Source organism: Gadus macrocephalus, chromosome 15 (assembly GCF_031168955.1).
Source record: "Gadus macrocephalus chromosome 15, ASM3116895v1".
NCBI lineage: Eukaryota > Metazoa > Chordata > Actinopteri > Gadiformes > Gadidae > Gadus > Gadus macrocephalus.
In genome coordinates this window covers 5,629,587-5,652,238 of record NC_082396.1, presented here as the reverse complement: position 1 = coordinate 5,652,238, position 22,652 = coordinate 5,629,587, and the positions used below count along the sequence as shown (strand labels likewise).

General features: G+C 46.7%; 1 protein-coding gene across 2 annotated transcripts in view; it reads right to left on the bottom strand.

Moving 5' to 3' along the window:
- The window catches only part of LOC132473652 (phosphofurin acidic cluster sorting protein 2-like), a 47,529-nt gene extending 25,101 nt beyond the window's left edge, over positions 1-22,428 (bottom strand). The window contains exons 1-4 of one of the 2 annotated variants that reach the window (XM_060073862.1): positions 22,022-22,428; positions 6,762-6,849; positions 1,263-1,352; positions 703-828 (exon numbers count right to left, since the gene is read on the bottom strand). In XM_060073862.1, coding sequence (XP_059929845.1) covers positions 703-828; positions 1,263-1,352; positions 6,762-6,849; positions 22,022-22,251 — 534 coding nt within the window. In that variant the 5' untranslated portion in view covers positions 22,252-22,428. The remainder of the gene's footprint in view (positions 1-702; positions 829-1,262; positions 1,353-6,761; positions 6,850-22,021) is intronic. The other variant, XM_060073861.1, reaches the window with a different exon arrangement.
- Positions 22,429-22,652: the final 224 nt, after the last annotated feature.

The window sequence follows — 22,652 nt, the reverse complement described above, 5'->3', positions numbered from 1 at the left end:
GTTGCTGTTGTTTTTTGTTCATTTTCGTTTTATGGGATGAGAGAGATTTATGAAAAAATCCTGTCCGGACGTTTTCCAAAGAAAATATGTGACTGGCTGTTGCACATGTTTTATCACTGAAGGCCCAGTCGTCACCCAGCCAGGGCCCCTCGTCTCACAGTGAGGGCCAGCCCTCACTGTGAGACGAGGCCAGTGTCTGTGCAGATGCACACGTAGCATCTGCAGTCGTTCCGTTTCAAGCGATCCCGTGACACGCGTTCCGAACAAGGCGTGTTGGCGCAAAAGGCCGCCGTGTTGACACAGGGGTGCAGCAGCGGCCCTCGGTCAACCGCCCGCGCACAATGCCCGACCAAAACACTGTTGTTTCAGATAAGTGCGCATGAAAGCCGGGGTTGGGGGGGGGGGGGGGGGGGGGGCAGATGGCTGACAATCTCCCCAACAGCATGTGTGATGATTAGGCATGACTCATCTAAAAAAAAAAGTAACAAGCCACACACAGGAGGGGCGTTTCGCTCTCGCTCTTTGGAAAGCGGGGCGCCGTACATGAAATGCAAGTGCCCGTGTCCCCCCCCCAGGGGAACGGCAGCAAGCAGGCATGCCATCGGATAGAAGCGGCGCGCAGAGTGGATCTCTCAGGAGCACTGGAGGTGGAGAGTAGGTGGTGTGATGTGATGGTAACGAGAGTGTTCCCGGTGGAGGTACCTCCGCCATGTTGATGACTCCCACGGCCAGCGTCTTGTAGCCCAGGATGGTTCGGTTTTTGTAGCGCTTTCTCCTCTGCAGCATGATCTGCAGTCTGTTGGCGTCCCTCTTCAGGAAGTGGGGGTACTGGGGATTAAAGGGGTAACACACACAGGTTAACAGAGTGGGGCAGACACGCGACATTCTTGGCTTATTCAAACTCATCAGGGTCGTTTGGCCTGTAATAAAGAATGATAGAATAACTATGGGGTTCGCCAACAAAACAAGGACACCAAAAATAAAAGGCTCCAAAAATGATATTTAACACAGAAGAAAGGGCAGCCATTCAATTGCAGTTGCACTGAATTTGTGAGCAGTTTCTCTGGCGAAACAGTGTTTCGTTTTGATTCAGAATAGAGAATCAAACATCTTGAACATTCTTGCCCATTGTAACACTTAAAAACAAACCTTTAACACGAGTAGCAGTCCTTGTAGAAAGTGTTCATATTGCCATATCAAAATAAAACGAAAAAGTCGAAGGAAATTGCGGGACTGAAGCGTGATTGCCTGAGTGTGTTCACCTGTAGTGAGAAGGTGAGCTCCAAGTCAGTCTCCATCAGCCCGTTGGGAGGGAGGACATACTCGTTTGACCTCAGGAGCCGCTTGGAGCCCTGGAAGAGAGAAGAGAGAGAACCTGTGAACACCTGTGCATATCCTCCCCCCCTCGCGCCACAAAACCCAAAGACAAAACACCTTGGGGGTTTTCGTAATATAATTCTTTCTACTTCTCACTTTCTTTTAAATTAAAAGCATACTGTCCACAACAATTTCTCCTGAGAAGATCGGCAGCCTTATCCTACATTTCTTTATTGCGTGGAGAACAGTTGCTGAAAAATACCTCATTATACAACTCCCTTATCAAAGACATGTGTTCCAGCTGAACTCATGAACTGATCATGAACTCGCTCGTCCCCCACCTTGCAAAAGTCAGGGTCTGACGGACATAAGCTGGCATTCCTCGTGCGGGACTTGGCAGAACATCCTATCGTGTGCAAACATCCATGTCGGTGTAAAAACTAGCATCACAGTGTCTTTCTCGGCTGCAGGTGACAAAATGGGATTCGGAGGGTGCCATGCGAGAGACAGGATATCCTATGTCGGGCCTGAGCATGTAAACTGAGCCCTTAATAGTGTGATCAATCGGAGACGATATAAGATCCTAATGACATTGGCTTGACTGGCGGCGGCACTGAAAGCTGCTGAATCATCTGGCGGATATCAAGTGAACAGGCTGAGACGCGCTTTACTGGTGGTTACATGAGAACCGGTGGGATGTGGGGCTTTGGAGAACAACAGAGGGGCCCGGTCGGCTGTGGTAGATTGCACCGTGATCTAAAGCGACACCGCCGCTGAGGACGGCGGGCCCCTCGTAGACCCGTGCAACAGGCAACCATTTCCATCATCATGACTCCCATCTGCTGCATGCCCCCCCCCTGAGACGTCCTACAGCCTCGACGCTGTTCCAAGCACATTACTTATGGAGGGAAAAGGTTGCATGTGGAAGTCTAGAAGGAGAGAGCCATGTGATTTCCGCTTCTATCTCTGCATGCCAAGATCCCGCTACAATATGCTCCCTGATGCAGAGTGTAACGCAAATACATGCACGGCCGTGATGGATATCCAATATGAATCGAGGAACAATCACATCTTAATCACGGTAGCAAACAAGGAGGTTGCCCATGCGCCGTACTAACTTGGAACAACATCACATCACCATATGTCCAAGAATTGACCTATCCAGAATGCATCCGTGTGCCCGGGACCGTAGTCTGCCATTTGGATGGGATTGGTTAATAATAAATTAAATAAATTAGCTTCCTTTACACTCCTGAACCGACCACACCAACACAAGTCGTGGATACCAAGACAAGTGAAAGAGGGGAAGGGTTCTGAGTGAACTGCTGACGGCGTAGGAGACGGTGATATTGGCACATGTCTCAGACAATGGCAGGCTGTCGTCAGCTCGGCTAATGAGACACTGAGGGGAGGATCTGGAGGAGGGCTCCCAGATCCATGGAGCTGGCGAATGGCTCGCACATACTTCAGTGATCCGTCTTCCACAGATCAATCGAGCGGGGCTGAGAGACAGCTAGGCGGAGCAGATCAAACGCAAGGCGTCATAGTGCGGAACAGTTACTCATTCTACCGGATGAAAGCAGACACAATGTCAGCCTCCTTCTTTGGAATTAAAGTAAAGTACAATTAGTACAATGCGTCGGGCAGATGTCTGCGGTATGACTGGTATGACCACGGTTTTCATGAGAAATGTACATTGAAAACCGAATGCCATTACCCAAAGTGATTCACAGTGAAGCGAGATACATCTGAGATGCATGGAGGAGCAGGTGGTGGTTGGACATCTGGTCTAGGAGCCACAGGTAGTCTTCAGACATCTGGGATAAAACCAGACGGGAGAATACTCAAGCACCAAGACGGTACTTAATTAAAATGTAATTAAAATGATATTAGCTTATCACTGCGAAACACACCATCATATTAATGGGATCGCACCAAAACCAAGCAACTCATTTGCATGGAATACTGTTTGATTTGTACTCCATTACAAACCTACAAATACTTCCCCACAACGTTTAATCCTCCATCCTGTTGTCATGTGAACAGATGAAGCCAGAAAAGAAAAAAGATTTACGAGGACGAAACCATTTTGTGTTGTCCGGTCAAATGAATCCAGGGCCCTGAGCCAAGCCCTCTCCAACAGCCCGACATCCAGCAACAATACTGTGGTGTGTTGGCAGGCGAAAAGGCTTGTCCTGAATGGTCTGCACTTCTCCTCCTCCGCCCCCTCCCTCTCTCCCTCTCTCTCTCTGCTTCCTCCTCACTCTCGTTTTTTCTCTCATCGCTACAAGCCTCTCCACTCATGTGTCCATCGGGGGGGGGGGGGGGGGGGGGGGCAAGCAAGGGGATGTGGCAGCCCGTCCGAGCTCCCAGACCCCCCACGGTCTCCAGCCCAGGCCGTGCACTATAACTCACCAGATTAGTGGTATACATAGGATGCCCACAGTCCACAGACACACTTATCTCCTCTTGAAAACGCGAAACGCCATTAGAGTCAGGAGCTCTACCAGCAGAGTCATTATATACATTACTGTGAAGGCCATGATAGCGCGTCGGCTCTAGACTAATGCACACCCACAAGCTAAGCCGCCGAGCGCTTCCTGTGTAAGGAGTAGTAAAGGGAAGCTGTTTTTAACCTCGCCTGTTGCCTGATTCAAGATTTCTTTCTCCTTTAGGAAGTTCAGACGCCCTCCAGGGCTTCACGCAGCGTGCATATTGCCAAGTCACTGCTCGCCTTGTGTTAACGTACAATGTTTAACTCAGGCATGGGCTGAGGTTAGGAGGTCTGGGAAGGGAGCCGATGGAGAGGGGCCACGGTCTCCATAGCAACCAATGAGAGGAAGCCAATCAGCTGCTCTCTCATCATCAACCGCTCTCCCTGCGCACTTCACTGGCTCAGGGTCGCGGCGTTTTCCAAAAGGTGAGTTTGTTACGATCCCTGGAAGTGACGGGGCATGAAGGCCACCTAATCTAATGGGCTTCATGTAGGGGAGAGAAGGGAGAGGGATGAGAGACAGAGAGTTGGAATTGGGCGCACACGAGCGTGCGTTAAAGTATATGAGGGGGCTTGAGGGGAAGATGGGGGACAGCCAGTGTATGCTGGAAGGCGAAGTGATGACATGCAGTAATGAGGGCTCTTCATGAACCCCCCCCTCCCCCCTCTTCCTCTCCCTCTCCCTCCCTCTCTCTCGCTCTCCCCGTCTCCATCTCCCAGCCCTCTCCTCCAACTTCTCGATAGCAGATTTGATGCTCTAGTTCCCCACGCCAGGAGCATGGATGGAGTGTGATGGCTCAACCTCAGGGTGAGCTCGGGCAAAATGAAGAGATCTCCCGCCTTCGAGACCTTGCAGCTTGTGGCTGCAGGGATGAACCCGAACTCGGCTGACTGGTTTAACGCTGGCCCAATGGCCGTGCCGGGCTGGAGGAGATAACTTTCCACAGAGCGACTCTGACTTATTAGTGAATGAAGGAGGAAAGGAAAATGATTGAATTACACAGCAGGATGTGGACATGCCAGGCTTCTGGTTGGAACGTTTCCGCGACAAATTCGGGACGTTTATGGTTTACTTTACACATTGATGTTGCATAACATTGAATTAGGGAGAGGGCGTTTTTCCCTTGTTGAGGTGTCCCTGAGCAGAAGGCACCTCACCCTATCAGCTCCCGGCGAGCTGGTAGCCTGTCGCCTTGCTTAGCTGACACCGCCGTCGGTGTGTGAATGTGTGCATGAATCGGTGAATGTTGGGCAATATTGTACAGCACTTTGAGTGGCCACTGGTTAGAAAAGCACTGTATAAATGCAGTCTGTTTACACCAATCCAGTTGGAGTGGTCCCACGTGTGATGGCGTGGTGAAAGTGCAGTCGATCCGAGCAGATGTAGTCTTCAGAAGACGGGGGAATTGGCTTTGCAGGGCAGGAATAATCCTTCACGTTACGCTGTCATCCCTTGTAATTCACTGAGAACTTGTTTTTTTCCGTGACTGATAAGCCCATGTGTGAGAAAGGCCCATGTGACATACCCCAACGCTTAATCAAGCTGTGACATTAAATACAACCGCTACTTATAACAGAGCCTTGTCCCTCTGATAATACAGCATGAAATTAACTCATTCTGAATGCGGGGCCGTGTTTAAACTCCAATTATCCCCTTTGCGTTACACCAAGACAAGAATATAGGTCATTGGGAAGTAGCAGATGACCTCTCGTCCTTGGTAGTTTCTGTTTTCATAACCACAAGACAAAATCTAAAGACAAAGCTGGCTTAGCCTGGCGTTTCTTAGCTCTACACCGGGGTAAAGAAGCAGTGTGGTGGCACGGTGTCATGACCTCACTGTCACATCCTGGAGCACTCCCTGGCTGTCATTGTCACAACTGGCGCAGGTGGTGCTCGATATGGCGGCACTGCTTCCAATTGATGCTGGGAAATGGAGAGGGAATGTTGATTCTTCGACTGAAAGCAGACTTTCCCACCTTCCGGCTACCCCTTGCCAAGGCCATTGTATTGTAGTCCAGTCAATTGGGTTTTATAATTGCAAGCCACTTCACTCGTACCAAGATTCAATATATATTGACATATTGACTTGCCACAGGTCCTCTTTGAAGTGCCTGTGGTTTGATACCATTGGGCCAGGTCCTTTCTGATCATCAGAAACTAACAACGATTAGCCCTTATTTCCACATGAACGCCTCGGGGCTGCGCGTGTTTGCATGTAAGCTTTTGTTGCATGCGGTGCAGCCCAGTACCTATGAGATCGCCGCTAATGCAAAACCACATCCGAGGCAGTGAACCGGCATCGTTATAACCACGGTTGGTGCCCGGCGATGACTCAATAAAGCCCAGGACGCTTGACTGTGCATAACATAAGCCGCGATGTCCCCAAGGTGACAAAAGAGCGCGAGAGAGAGAGAGCTAGAACGCGCAAGAGAGTCATAGAGAGAGCGAGAGAGCCATAGTGAGAGAGAGAGACAGAGTTATAGAGTGAGAGAGTGATAATCGTTTCATGTGAAGCGAAGAAAGGGAAGGTGTAAGGGTACACGCCCCAGTGATAAAATAGTTGAGCAACACACAGGAGACAACAAAGAAAAGATTGGGCATGGCGGTGGCCACACAACGATTCTATTGGAGGACAGAGAAACCCTGGGTGACTTATGAAGTTACCGCACCTGGTTAGTGTGGTAATGCTTGTGCTACTTATTTCATAAGCACCTGAGGGGACGTGACTCAGTGGCGCTTGGCTACCGATAAGACGCGGCTTTAAACAATTTGAGGGATTAGCGGCCCTCGTTATCACAGTCATGGGCTTTGTGATTCGTGCTAGGACGCTTACTTAACCTCGGCAACGCATAGCGGAGAACGATACACAGACTGACGGATGTGCGTCGGCGTAGCGGCCTGCAAGGCCGCCTTCCCACCACGGCAGAGACGGACAGATTGAAAACCCACCTGTATTTTGACAGCTATAGACAGCGAGTTGAGCTCTTTATCCAGTTCTTTGAGCACAATCAGCTTCTTCAGAGTGAGACTGCAGAGCCTGTGGACACACAGAGAGAAGGGAAGGAGAAGAATGGGAAAGAGAGGGATTAGAGGAGTGAGTTACACGCTGTGTAATACATTTCGCTTTTTTTTTTTTTCACAAGAGGAAATGAGTGCGACTCGTTTAGATGGAGCTGAGAAGCAAGCATGATTGGGATTCCTTGGTTTGTTGCCGACAGAAAATAATTACACCTTTATTGTGGCGAGTCATTCTACCTTAGACTGTACTGGGTGTGGCAATGACTAGGTACCCTAGCCTGTAAACAATCAAATTTGATTGAGTCCCATGGGAGGCCAGTGGCCCTTGAATCCAGACAAACCCGTTTCTGCTGAGCGGGGGAAAACTGCTTCCCCGATTCCAGTTTTTTTAATTCCTTGTGATCAAAATAAACGCATTTATGTCAAAAAAAAAACACCAACACACAGACCGGTCGTAATGCAATCGACCGTGTTACTCGGAAGCCCTTTCTGCTTGTATGCTGAGGCAGCTTTGAGCAATTCATTGGTAGATATCATTAAACAAGACGCATGTACCTCGCCTACAGAAGGAATTATATGCATGTTGGCAGGTTTACAAGGCTGTATGACATCATATAGAAGTGGTTTTACTGGGGGAAATGTAAGCAGAATCATCTGTGGTCTAGAGTTAAGAGAGAGGCGGTGTATCGGTTCGGACGGATAAAATATGAATGCACATTGTCAGAGGGGATCTGAAAGATTCTGCTGGCAGAAAGAGGCTCCTCATGAAAGAACAAGAAAAGAGGTGAAGAAAGTCAATCATCTTGAGTCTAAGTGGGGGAAAAAAAATCTCTCTCTCTCTCTCTCGAATAGAGGAATGGACAAAGAGGATCCCGTGGGACGCACACAACTTTTGCCGCACCAGCCCTTCAGAACTTCCTCTGTCCTGACCCACTTTCTGGTGGTCCGGTTGCATTACACTCAGGGTGGGCGGGTGACTGGGTGGGTTGGCTGGTCGGAGCTCTCTGTGGCTGAGCAAACAAACATCTCTCCCTGCTCATCCACTCTGAGAAAGAGAAATGACTGCCATCAGTTGGTAATACCCTCCTGTGATCCACGGACACTGGCTGTACTCTGGTGTACTTCATCATCGACACAATTTATTTAACTATGGTTGCCATGAAAACACACATAAAATATAACGGGTCCGAAACGGTTACCGTGTTCCAGGTTTGATCCGCGGTTAAACACAGTAAGCCCTGCAACACGATACCCAGAGCGTAGCAGGAAATCCTACTTTGCATCAGTCATGCAAAGCGGTACGCTGGAAAGGCTGTGCGACTCCAACTCCCTTAATCGCAAAATGTTCTCTAGGCCTATTAAAAAAAAACTCTCAAACTGTGTTTAATGGCTGTTTTGTTTCAGGGTGAAAACGACCCATCAATGTTTGAATGTTGAATGGCGCAGGTAGTTCTGAGGAAAGTGTAATTACATTGGGTAAGTGCAGCGCTCCACTGTGGCTTATGGGGAAGATGAGTCACCACCCAGTGCGGAGAGGAGGAGGAGGAAGTGAAGGAGGGAAGGTGACTATTGAGACTGAAGGAGAGAAGGAGCCAGAGAGCAGAACGAGCGAGCGAGAGAGGGCAAGAAAGAGCAGCGAGACAGCGAGTGAGAGAAAGCAACAGCGAAATCCAGAAAAAGGGCGGGCGAGGGAGCAAGAGAACGAGAGAGAGAGCGAGAACAAGGGTGATTGATTCACAATGTCTATCCCATCCCAGGCTCCCCTGCCCGTCTCTCCCTGCCGACTGGGATTCCCATGTAATTAAAAAAGGCTGCAGCCGGCGCCCAAGGGTCACCTAGGGAACCATTTTTCTTCCCTTCCATTTTGTTCCGTGAGACAGTGGGGTTTTATCTCAAGGGTGGCCCGTGAAGCCGTGCTGGGGCCCAAAGTGGGACCCTAGGGGCCGTTTGCATGGCTCTGTGCCACACACACAAACGCACACACACACACGAAAAGGTCCACAGACAAGGTGACAAATTCATTCCACCATTCACGGCACTGTCGGCAGAGGCATATTACGCTGGGCAGGAGGCAAGTGGATGTGGCGGGGGGGGGGGCTGGCTGACTTCACAAAGCAGTGTGGCTGGTGTCTGCCAGCCTGTTATCCCCTCATTGGTACAGTATTGGTTGGTGCTGGGGAACAGCGAGGCGGACTGCTAATCAATACGTGACTGAAGGCAGTCATTAGCTTTCTTCTCTATATGTGTGGGGTGTGTTGGTGGCGGGTCTGGGCTTTGTTCTACTTGTATTCTGCACGTGCCTCAGCCTCATCGGGGGTCGTTGTTGTTGCAGTCTGGGGTTTATCGACCCACGCCGGTGTTTATATTTCGAGTCAAACCGTCCATTGCACACGACATCGAACACACAGACCGACACGGCCGGTGGAAAATCAACACGACGACAACTCGGAAGGCCTTCTCCGTGACGATGACCAAATATGAAGTCACTTTAATTGATGTGGCATCATTAAGACTGCCCTGAGGGGCGGTGTCCGAGTCGAACAACTGTAGCATCCCTAACCGTCAGCTTGACTGTTTTAATTAATTTTGAATTAAACTCTGGCTCTCCGCCACCGACAGGACATTGAGGAAACAAAAAGGGGAATTAATAAAGGGATTTCAAAGGCATGGATGTTGGTTGAATAACTTTGCTGCTCCGTTAGCGAAGCAAAAAAGGTAGAGAAATAAATGAGGGAGTCAAGCCAAGCTAGGACTGTGTGCATCGGTCATTGTACCGCGACGGCTAAGCAGCTCAACAAACCATGGCTGCTGTATTCCACACAGCACCAATAAAAGACATAATCCCCCCCAAAGACACACACACACACACACACACACACACACACACTCACCCTAAACATACTCACTCTCTCTCACACACACACCCTAATCACACAGACACAAACACACACACACACACACACCTCACTTATCTGCTGTCCTGCAGCACTTTATTGCAGGCTTATCAGTGAACCAGACATGCAGGTTGACAGAACATCAAACAACCGAGTGCTTAAGAGGAATGCAAAAACAACCTCATCATGGTCTCTGATGAGAGTCTGGTAAAGAGCAGCAAGACATGCATCTCTGTTCAGTTGCCTGGTTTCAAGTCCCATTCTGCTTATGAAACACTGAGCTTTTTCTCTCAAAAAAGCCGACCCACAATTTACTGTTTTCGTTTTTTAATCCACTGATACCCCTCCCAATTATATACACAGAGCGGTTTATTTATTTACCTCAACATTTCGCCTGCAACTAAAAACTGAACAACTTCCTTATACTGTCCCTCGTGTTTTTAACATCAATAACAAAACTTCTACAAATCATGATCCTTATTACACAAGAAAATACGTGGTTGCAAAGCCAGCGTCGAAGCAGCAATTTCAATGTTCCGTTCCTCAGAATCTTGAGACCTGACCCATCCATACGACTCCAAACAGAGCTCGGAGAAAGACGGTGGGGAAATGGAGAATTTATTGAGCAATGTGACAGACAGTTCATAGTATGTTTTAATTTTGTTTTGAATTGACTGAAGATCCCATGACCTCATGTATGTTTACCATTTGAATTTTTCCTGTTTTCATGTTATTGCTTTGTTTTGTCCACCATGGTGAATGTGGTAAATTTTCATGAATAAAACAATTTAAAAATAAAGAATATAGAGACTTGCTAGTCGACAAAAGGCATTATCCGACAAGCCAAACATCCACAATATAGGCGTACAACCTCAACTTCTGCATCCACATGAAGGAGGCCTGATGAGGCAGAATATATTGCACTCCTCCTGGGGTTGAAAAAAGATCAGACTTAAGCACTTTTTATCTGATGGGAGTTATTGTTATGGAAACAAGGGCCCAGGCTCAACCAGATTAGCTGGCGATGGGGGTCAGGCCACTCAGTATAATACACAAGTAAAAATAGCGAGGTAAACACGCTCAATGCATTCACAACCACGACCTTGCTGAGGTCGCAGAGCGAGGCCGTTCAATTAGCAGGATAGAGATGGCTAGCGTGTTGCTTTCGCCTGTGTGTTGCTCGGAAAACATGAAAGAAAAGGAGAGGCAAGCCAACTGAATAGAGACATATATCCGTCTCTAAATGGAAGCACAGAATCGAAGGATTAGTTAGAACTGAATCATGAAGAACATGCCGTTTTCTCTGCAGGCTCAGCTCTCATTTAAAACCTCCACACACACAAAATCTATGTGTGCAAGGTATTTGTATAATTAAAAGGGAGAATCTGTGTTTAAAACCCACAAAATAAACGAGAAAACAGAGCACACCGCAGGGACCGAATGCCAGTGAGGTGTAAAGGGTTCCTGTTTGAGCTACTGTTGTATGAGACGTATGCCGCTCTCTGCCTACCACTACTGCGGGCCAAAATCCTCCATGCTTATCTCCGTTCTGTAAACAGAAAAGTAATCAGGCAGACAACTCAAACAGCCACGGGCAAATATTTGGTTAAAGATAAGAGCTGACCCACGAGTAGGGCCTACCACGACTTTCTACTCTATAAAAAGTTATATTGTAAAAGTGATAAGCTTCCGTTTTGCACGCCGACAGGGTTGTGAAATATGGCCTGCCTTGTAAAAGTGCCGAACAAGTAATCCGTTTTATTTCAGTGGACCTAACGTGACATGGAAACTCCCAGCCAGATTTTGTCAGAACCCGAAACGGAACGGTTCCAAAGGCATCACGTCGGTATGAGTGTACGACTGAATTGTGCAATGTGTCAAATCCCTGTCCCCTAAAAGTCGGATCTACCCCACTGTTATTGACATGACTTAGACATTGGAGGAAACCGGATGCCTTGTGGGTGGCGGATTAGAGGTTGGATGTCGAGAGCAGAGGCGTTCATCGCCCACCCGGCGAATGATCAATTCCACTTGCCTCGGTCTGACCCAATATTCTTCTGTTCTCGGGTTTGGCACTTTTAGCCATCTCAGGGCAGGGACCACTCACAGGTGTAGTTGGAGAGAACCGCTCCTCCCATCCACCACCAACTCCATCGTCCAGACCTTCTGAGGAACAGGCTACAGGCTCTGTATTTTAATTTGGCTGGATTTGAAACCAGCTCTCCACTGCCAGAGTCATGGCTTTAAATCTAAAAATAAAATGGGGGAGCGAGGGACCTGACCCGACCAAATGGAAGACGCAACATGATTTATAAAGTTCAGATTACCCCCTCTCATATCCGGCCTTGTTTTGGTAATAATTAGTTCTGCGTTATTTATAGTCACAACTGTACCGTTGTTGATGACAGACACACATACACAAATAGATAAATGATTCAATCAGGAACTTGATAAACAATCAAGCATTGATTATTTTGCATCCGTTTTTTGGATTAAGGACAATTTCCATTTTTGTGGTTATAAATATCTGTTCATCACACAATCAATCTCTTGCTTGTTATCTTCACCTTGTTTGTTTGCAATTATGCTACGAAATACGTCCCCATTGTGATCATCCGTACTTGAAATGTGTCTGTTAACAAGAAAAACAGCGAACAACGGTATTGCCAGAATCCATCCAATAAAGCAGCTTCATAATCATGCCTTTCATCAGTGTACCCTTTTCTACAATAGGATACATACAGCTAGCTTTCATCCTCTGTGACAAAGACCCATTGTTGTGTTCCACGAATTGGGGCGACATGAGCCCCAATTAATTGAATGCATGCTTCTGTTAAGAAAGGCACACAGCGGGGACAGAGAGCGCCTCTTCAAGTTATTATTCATCCAGATATGAGCGCTATCCGTCATCGGGATAACAAGGCTCCACCGGGCTAAGTGACAACTGGCAGAACCCCGGCCTCTCCTGACCTTTCCCACCAGAGCCATTAGTTCTGCCCCCGCTGCCAAGCAAAGGGCTTTTGCTAGTCCTGCTTCAGCTACAGTTACAGCACAAACCCAAGCCGATAAAGGGGTTTAATGGGGAATAGAACAGATTCAAAAGCAGACTGAGGTACAGTATAGTATATATACACACATCCATCTGCTAAAATATATTGTTGATGTTCAACTCTACAATTAAGGACGTAATATTAATTTACGGTCAGGCAAGGCTGACCTTTTCGGCGCTGTTAATTAGTTTGTGGGAGGCAGATTAAAGCATGGATAATTGATTCGCTCTATAGCTGGTCACGCTACTGCCGTTACCCATACTGGTGTCTGAATGGCGCACACCCTCTGCTAAGGCGAGACTGAAACGCTTTAAGCACCAGAACAGTTTCTTGTCTTCACAGGCGCATTCTGAACAGAATACTGACCTGATATCGGGAGGAAAGCAACACACACACAAAAAAACTCAACTAAACACTGGGCAGCCCAAACAAAAACTCTCTGTTGCAACTTTTCCCCCTGCTCAGCATTCTAGATGATGTTTTGCCAGCCCCGTACCCTCGGATCAGTGCACAGCAATAGTCAGAGGCACAAAGCAGGGGGGTGGTGGAAGATGGAGAATGAGTGACGCAACCCGGGGCTGAATGAAAAAAGGGCCTATTTTTGGCGTGTAGCGGGTTTTGCCACACTAAAAGGGGAAAGAATAAAAGCTTTCAAAAGTATGCTTTCATTCCTCTCCATACACGCACTACCCTTGTTACTTCTGAATGCACTGCCTATGTAATCGCGGCCCTACGGTCGCAAGCATGGTGTGATCCCTGGATAGAAACACCTCAACGTCGTGACCAGCATGAGCTTCAGAAAGACCGCAGTCGATGTCTGACACAGAGGGCTTTTACAGGGGCTATACCCCTTTTAAAGCCCACTCTGAATATAGCAACAGTACTCCATTTCACTGAACAACACCATCGACACGTTCATGTCTAGCAACACACCAAATTATCTAAATACAGCGTTTCCCGCTTCTATAAAAGCAGACGCCTCTGAACATTTCAGTGCCTTACAGGAAAAGAAACCAAAAGGGAGCGTCTATTCATGGCTAAAACCATCCCTGCGTCCCTTTGTTGTTCTCATCTAAATCCAGAGAGCTTACAACGGCATCGAGAAGCAAGTGTGATTGCGATGAGCCCGGGACAGACGGGGACGAGTACCCAGAGATTAGGAAGGAGGCCGGTGATTCGGTAGCCCGTTCATTAAAAATGTTCAATCCCATCGTCGTTATGCGCGACGAAGACTAATCCACGAGATTGAAGGGATCGGTCCCGAGTAAGTTCAGTGGGATGCACCAGAAGATTAGTCTGCACTTAGCCAGCCACGCAGAATCGATTTTAACTGCCCAATATTTCTGGTCATCGGTGGCAGGCAAGGATGTGGAGGGAGAGGAGGAGGAGCCTCTGACCGGGGATGGAATAAGGGGGCGGGATTAGCCTCTCTTTCTAAAATCTGGATGTCCAATTGGGATGTCCAACATTTGTGTTTTTTCACTGTATTTAAATTCATAACACACACACACACACACACACACACACACACACACACACACACACACACACACACACACACACACACACACACACACACACACACACACACACACACACACACACACACACACACACGGTAATTTCATTGGGGACGTTCGAAACAAGAACATCGCTTTACATCAGCCTCTGCAGTTACAGTGACAAGCATCAGATTAGCCACGATTGGATTACCAGGGCAGCAGGCAGTATGCACTCAAATGGGGGTCATAATATTAACGTAGCACAGTCCCTTCAGTGCATATATATATATATACACATATATCTCTGACTTCCGTGTACTACATCACTGCCAGGCAAGAGATGGGTTTTCTCGGAGGCCAGCTGGCGCACGGAGGATCGCGGCAACAAAGGGTCATGGAGGTAGAGGAGAGGACGAGTCGTCCATCGGGTACCAACATACGCTGAGGGATTCTCGCAGGATATGTGAGGCAGATAAACCAGTTGGCATTTCTCCGCCAGGCAAAAGAGAAAGACACCATGGCTGCACCTAGCCCGAGCCATACATTACTCATGTGAATTATGGTCTGTGCTGTGCACGCTGATCTCCACCGCCCCTCCAGCGCCAGATTCCTCCCTGGCTGCTGTGGGGATTACCATTTACCAGTGCATTTCATGGAACAGGGAGCCGGTGTCGAGAGCAGGGAGCTCAGCTGAGAGTGTCTCATTTTATTTATATTTTGGAGAGCGGGACCCATGTCCCTTCTTAGAGAAATCCAATCTCGAAACGGGCGGACTTCATTTCTATCTGTCAAGTGTGAAACCGCAGAGCTCTAACCACTAACACATGCTTGCTACGAGGTGGTCTTTGAGCAGCCCTTCAAAACATTCTTTTGGATAAAGGAAGGTGTTGGCGATACGTCTTTGAATACTAGTGGGAGGCCAGAGTGAGTGAGCTCAGCGTTACAAAGAGGAGCCAGGCAGCACTTAAAGTGGTACAAATCCCATTCATTTGAGGTGCAACAACATATTCAAAAACAATTTCATTATCACATTGAAACTACAGAGAACGCAATGCAATAACGCATATATATATAACAACGTATATATAACGCTGCATAAATGTGCAACAACGCATGTATATTCAAATAGAATTTCCTTGTGACATTGAAACTAAAGAGAATGCAAGCCGGTCAATACACCGTTTCTGAATGGTTGGCTGACAGAAATCCCACAGGAAACAGTGATACTTAGCAAGAACACAGATGAATTCCTGGGTGTAGAATGAACTCTCAGCGTTGTGGACCTCTGTTGACCCCAACTGATCTTGATGAAGAAACTGCATTCAAAACAGCTTCATGTTGGGCCAATTGGTTCTTGCTGTGATTGCAAAATATGCCAATACTCAAAGAATGGGAACAATCCCATGCATGCAGCGGCCCACCCTACATGATTTCTGAGAAACATCAAGACGGCAATGGTGTTGGTGAAAACAACAAACACGCTAATTCAGACGCCATGAAACAAAGTATTTTGCTTTTCATAGGTGACAAGCCCACTTATCAAGCACATCATTACACCTTCAAATGAAGAGAAGGGTGCCAAGTCCATCAGATAATAACGAGGGAATGCATTGGAGAAGATAAAATACAAGTAGAAAATTAAGTAGATTAAGTAGATTATTGAACGTCTAATAGAATTAGACGTTTAATAATCGAAGGAAAGCATTACGCTCTCTTTTAATAGTGAATGATTAATTGAACAATGGCAGAGGTCTTGTAGTGATGAGAATTATATGTTAAGAAAACAATTGCCTCAAGTTTGGTGGACTTCCAGTCCCAAACATTGGTGTTGGTGAGGATTGAAGACGACCAGCAGGAACAGATGTTCAATAGACCTAATCAAAATGTCAAGCTCAGGGCCCACTTTCAGATAGAAAATGTCAGAGCCAGAGCCACAACTGTACCAGGGAAACAAGTTAAGTAAACATGGTTGAGCATTGTTTCTTATCCACAATGAAGACTATCAATTAATGACAATTTGTTTTTATAAATGATTACCAGAAAAACATGCAGACCCAATCACCCATCATCTAGGGCTAGGCAATCAAAAATGTATATCTTGTTACTTTTTCATCTTTCTATCAGCTACTTTAAACATTAGCATCTGCAAATAGACTTTGATTAGACCCACACACACAAATGTACTTCATTGTAATCTGTGATCCATTCCAGTACATTTAAATTGTTAATCAGCAACATCTACCAAGACTTCTATTGACTTTTACTGTTGGCTTTTCGTCGTTTCAGAAGTGTGGCTAGTGCAACACTTATGTGGCACATATTGTCTTAATGACACTAGCATTCGTCTAAATTTTAAGAACGCAACCTTGTTTATTGTCCTTGTTTGACGGACTAATCAAGAATAATTGGCAATGATAAATAATTGTTTGTGTCCAATTATTCTTGATTAGACAAGTGGTAATCACTGGTAATTGAGAAGAATCCTCATGTATTGTGTTGCACAGTAGAACACAGAAGTAAGAGCACTGCTGCCATTACAATGTGAACGGGTGGTTGCCATCAACATTAAAAGGAATGGTTCAGTTTCTGTGCATATGACCATATATAACAGAGGCAGGGAGGTGTTTATTTACCGGAACGAGCTGTAGTGCAAACTGCAAAGGCACCGAGTGCTGCAGGAGCGCCGTGCTTCTAAAAGGTCTGTCATGCGTATTCACCCAGCCGTGGCCCAGCAGAGGCAAGCGTGTTTTGTCCCCGAAATAAACAGTTTCTGTGTTGCTGCTGGCACACACAGCTCAGGAAATGCCTCAAGGGGAGAGGTGGAAAATATGAGGGGAAACCGAGAGAGTGAGAGTGAGAGAAGACAAGCCGAGTGATATTGTCTCCACATAAAGTGCTTATATGAAAGGATTTCAAGGTGTGTTTCTTGGCTACAGAAGAGGAGACCGCCACCACCCCTTCTTTAAAACTCCACCCGTACAACAATCATAGTCATAGTGGTATGGAGGGTGGGAGGGCGGTCAGGCCAAACTTAAATAAAGTACAGCAAAGCCTTGATTTCAAGACGGCCCGCCTCCTAGGACGGTGGACCTAGTGTGTTGGTCAACAAAACAACTTTTAAGAAAAGTGTGTGGTTGGGGGGGGGGGCAGGGTTTGGTCACACTTTGGTTGTTTAGGAAGAAAATAAAAAAAAAAGGACGATTTTCTTGCAAGGAAACTCTTCCTCTTCCTTCTCCAGGAAGCAGTGGGGAGGAAACACAGAGAGGCCTGACACATTTCAGGAGGTGGGAGCGAGCAGAGGAAAAGTTTACTGCCGATGGCAAGTTGTTAAAGGACGACTGTAAATGTGCAGGGGAGCGAGAGTGTGAGCGAATAATCGAAATGGCACCTCTGCAAAAATAACCAATATACATAAAATGTTGTCAGGAAATTTCTGCAAATGTTACATAAAATTGTTGATGTGAAGCCCAAGCAAAGTCCTGAAATGAATAGACTATTCCAAAGAGTAGTTTGGTAGCTACTACTACATACTGCCTGCATCAATGTTTACAACGAGCCTTGTCGTCTCTCAGACTGAAACTCTCACTTCATGAATATCCACACAACTTGGCCAGCCTAGTTCTCCACGGCATACCTTTAGTCATTGCGGATGGTATGGTTCAATCTAACTGTAATGTCAATGTCACATTGAAGTTCTATAAGACAACACAAAAAGGAGTGTTTGAGTATCAATTATCATCAGTCACATTTTAATATATATTATAGTTAAGAGTGTCATCCGCATTAAACCATATCCATGTGGGTTTGGGAAGGCTCTTGTGTTAGATCTTTGAAGTGTCTAGGACCGGAGTGATCCCTGCTGTAACTGTTGTTGATGCAGCCGAGCCGGGATTACAGAGCATGTCGATTAGGAACGACACAGGGCAGCGTCCCACATTCCTGGAGGGGCCCCTGGAGATGGCTGACGGGGCCTCGCTTGTGATGTCCACGGGGAACGGCAGGAATAAACAGCCAACGCAGACACTGTCCAGAGGACGCGTGACCATGTGGGATCAGTCTCTGCATGTCCAGGGGTTTGGAATCATACATATCTATTAAGGATGTTAAATTAATTGACATGATGTTGATTGTAAAAAAAATCAAGCAGTGTGATTCTGTGTTGGACCATTTGGGGACAATTCTGATAAAACAACCGAAAGCATTGGTTGTATCCTTCGACTCAAAAGCACTTTGAGTGTCTTGAAAAGCCTTAGATAAATGCAATGATACAACCAGGTGATAGTGTGATTAGCCCTTTTGAAAATCTGCCAAAATTAATTGACAAATGTATTTGAATGTGTATGATAGGGAATTGGAAGCCAAAGCATAAACTGCTTTCAAATAGACCCAATTTAAAAGGGATACACAGTCATCTGTGGACACCTATCAATTACATGCAATGCTGAAACCTGCCTTCCACAAGGTAAAACATCACGATAGTTTCTTTGAAGCAGAAGACCACAACTTTAAAATACATTGGGCTCTCTAATTGGGCTGGTATGGCATGGAAGAAGAGTAAATAAGCCACCAGAAACTTGCCAGAAGATGGAAACTAGTCCTTTTCTGGATGCCCATTAACAAGGGAAAAACGTAATCCCTAGGAGTGCTCCATGGCTGCTGGCTCTAAGCTCCCCGGTGCATTTTATAGGGCTCTACGTGTGAGCCTGCATGTTGACAAGCGATAGGGATGGCACGACTTGAGTAAATTGACAATAAACTTTCAGGAGGGAATGGCTAAACACGGCAATTTGTGGTTACATGACGCGTGGAACAACTTCACCACTTTGGAAAATCCCATTAAAAATACTTCGTAATTAAAAGTAAATCACCTGGTATCAACTGCCCCAAATACAGTTGCTGCGTTTTTATTTGTGAGCCCCGTTCTCATAAAGAGGACCTTCCCCTCCCCTTCCCCCACCTCCATCTAATTAGAGATGAGGACAGGGGGTAACAACTTTAAAATTCGGTAGGTAGTCACTTCTCACAAGCTGCAACAGATTCTACTTCCCTGGGAGATAACCATAGCAGAAGCCTGACCCCCGCATTGTTGTCATGCCTCCAAATACTGCATACTTCTCCCAACAGATGCCTGCCGGAGCCAGGGGTTCACTCCGTGCATGCAGCCTCATTAATAGCAGCAGCCCTTCTAATACCGAAGAAAGTTGTTAATAACTAGAATAAAAACTGTTGAGCGTTGAACAGACGCCGCCATAACTGTAAAGATAGACGCAATTAAAAAACGTGTTTAACATGTGGGATAGCAGGAACAAGTTGTCCAATTGAGGAGGAATTAGCATAGAAAACCACAACAGCACAAAATAATACTGTTGGGAAAGTCACCCGCTCCCACAAAAACAAATCGAATACAAAAGATATTGGTAATTTCCTGAGAACCGAGATAGCAAAATCGTCACATATTGCAAAACGTGCTTGGCTGAGATCCAACAAGTAGAAAGAGGAACAGCGATTCAGCTTGACTCCCCCACTGGACGAGTTCTGTCCTCCTGGAGGCTACGCCAGGGGCCTGTCAACAGCCTGGATGAGCCACCATGTCACAATGAGGGTGCAGAGAAGTGACAACACCATTCCTGGAGCCCATCAAACAGTAACCTCAACAGCCAGCATGTCAATACTACAGAGAGATGTAATGTAACTAGCCACTGCAATATGGTTTCAAAGAAGAATAAGCAACGCAAAGACAAATAGGAGTTGCATGCATTCCTGTGGTTTCAAACTACCAGCACAGCAAAAACAAAAAAGAACAAACAAGCAAAATGGGAATAGATGACTTCACTTGGATGTGTGCCATTCAGCTGGACTTCCACATATGCCCAGGGAGAGCTGAGCAAACAGCTGCGTGCAAGAAGACCCAGCCCCTGAAAGAACGCCAAGACACAACTCCCCAAAGCTGAGGCCCTGGGTTGGGGCTTGTGCAAAATGTTCAAAACACTTGAAAACACAAGCGCTACCACCGGCTAAGTAAGCTTCGCTCTTTAAGCACTACAGCTAGCATATTCATCATTATTTAGAATGATACTTTGCAGCATCATGCTTCATAGATAATCTAGGCTATCAACCGAGACCAGCATACCTAAGCCGTCACTGCCCAATAATGAGACCTGATCCTTTAATCTTCGCTCCTTATCATGAATAATCCACAGCCGCATTCATTTTTAATACAGGCTGCCCCTAGTATGGATTCCTACATGCTAGGACTTGAGGGGATACAGGAAGAGAGCAAGGTGAGAGAGATCATTAAATGATGCTTCTGAGCCCTGTATTGTATGTTACCTCGGTACACTAAGATTTCCACTGAACATTACTCTCGCCAGAAATTGACACACTTAAAACAAAACAACTTAATAAAACAGGGCATCCAACAAGGTTCAGTATGTAACCGAGTACGTGACATTTCATATGAAATTGTCCGAACTGTTGGCATTATGAATGTGAGTGACACTGTCAAATATAAATACAGACGTATCAATAAACATACAACTTAAAATAGGCCAAATGACCACACTGCAAAATCAAGTATTCAACCGGATCCAGTATTAAAACATCACACATTTTCTTCATTCAAGCATTGTAGGATTTCATTCAAACCAACACACTCAGGCACACACAGAAGTCCTAACAGCAAGAAAGTATACAAGCTGCATACAGTGTGGTGGAAGCCCTCCGTTGGCCCGCCCCCTTACATCCCAGTGAGTGGAGCAGATCTAGGTCAAAGCTGATTAATGTGCCCACAGCTACTGTGGGGTTGTGGATCAGGTGGCATCAATTGCATTCTCTCCGACTGCGAATGCCAACATTGAGGATGACCACAATGCAACAAGCATTCAGGTGTCAAAACAGCATGGGTTATCTGGACATGTAGCCTTAATACTACATACTTTCTAGTTAGTACTACTAGTACTATGCAAACTACTATAGCGATATCACACTGCATCGTGTATATTACAGTGGGTTTAATGGAATACGAGACAGTAAACAAGGTTATGGCCTACTGGCATTGCTTATTTGTGGCATTTAACGTCATTCGTATATAACAATTATATATATATAATTATATATATATATATATATATATATATATATATATATATATATATATATATATATATATATACACATTCAGAAATGCATCCACACAAATACACACGTTAACCATTCTTAAACAGCGTATGGCTGTTTCCCCAGTAAAGCAGGGGTTGTTATTTAATACTAGTGAGGCGTGAGGCATCCGTGTGCCTATATTTATAAGTGTGTGTGTGCATGGGATGGGACGGTGGGACATGCATGCCATGATCCCATTGAAGCGCAGGCCTGCTTGGAATGAGGTCCACCCCCCTCCTAGCGTTGACCCGGGTTATATATGAACCCGTCTCCCTGACATTATTTAAAACAGAACCCCTGAGGTGAGCTTAGCAGTCAAATCAAAGCATCCACCCGTCACCAGAAGACCCGAGGCGTCAGTGACAGTCGCTATGTAGCTGTAGCGTTAGCATTAGCCATCCACTAGTTAGCGCGCTAGCGGACAGGGCTAGCGGGCTAACCCGTCTACCAGTGCTCTCGGACGGGTCGCTAGAGGCTTCGACCGGCTTGAGCGAAGCGAGCTTCAACGCGGGGCCCAGGCTCCAGAAGGACCGTTAATTCATTCACTATGCAAACGAGTCACGTTACTAAGGGTTGGAAAACCCTACCTTGGAACACAGCTCGGAGACGACCGGTCTATTTCCCATGTCGCGAAGAGGTTCATGGGCACAGGCACGGCGCCAGAGCCCGAACCAGAGCCCGAACCCGGGACGACAGCCCCCAGAGCCGCTCCGGTAGGGAGGGACGCTGGTGCAGGTCCACCGCCGCCGCCACCGCCGCTGCCCGGGTTCAGGAAAGCGGCCCGAACGCCTCCTCTATCCACCGCCGCCGCCATCATCACCTCCACTGCCTTCGGACCAGCTCTTCTGTCGAACCGTGGGACTGGATGGGGAGCTGCGGCTTCACCGAGAGCTCTCTCCTCGGTGTTGTGGTGTGAAAGTCCCAGAGCTCCAACGATGGAGCGGCGGGAGCTGTGGATGGGCGGGGCTTCTTGTTCCTGTAGTAGCGCGGGCGAGGCATAGGGGGCATCGTTGAGCGGAGTCCATGGTATATTTATTGCTTTTATAGTGCATTAGTAAATATTGAAATAAAAAATATCTAGATTCCATTCATTCTTAGCTATTTAACATGCATTGGGAGGTTGTTATTATGGGAGTGGCTCAACCCTAGTATGAGCTCGTACGCTGACCGGGTACTGCGCCTTGGAGAGACCCAGGTTGGAGTTCCCACCTGTGGTCC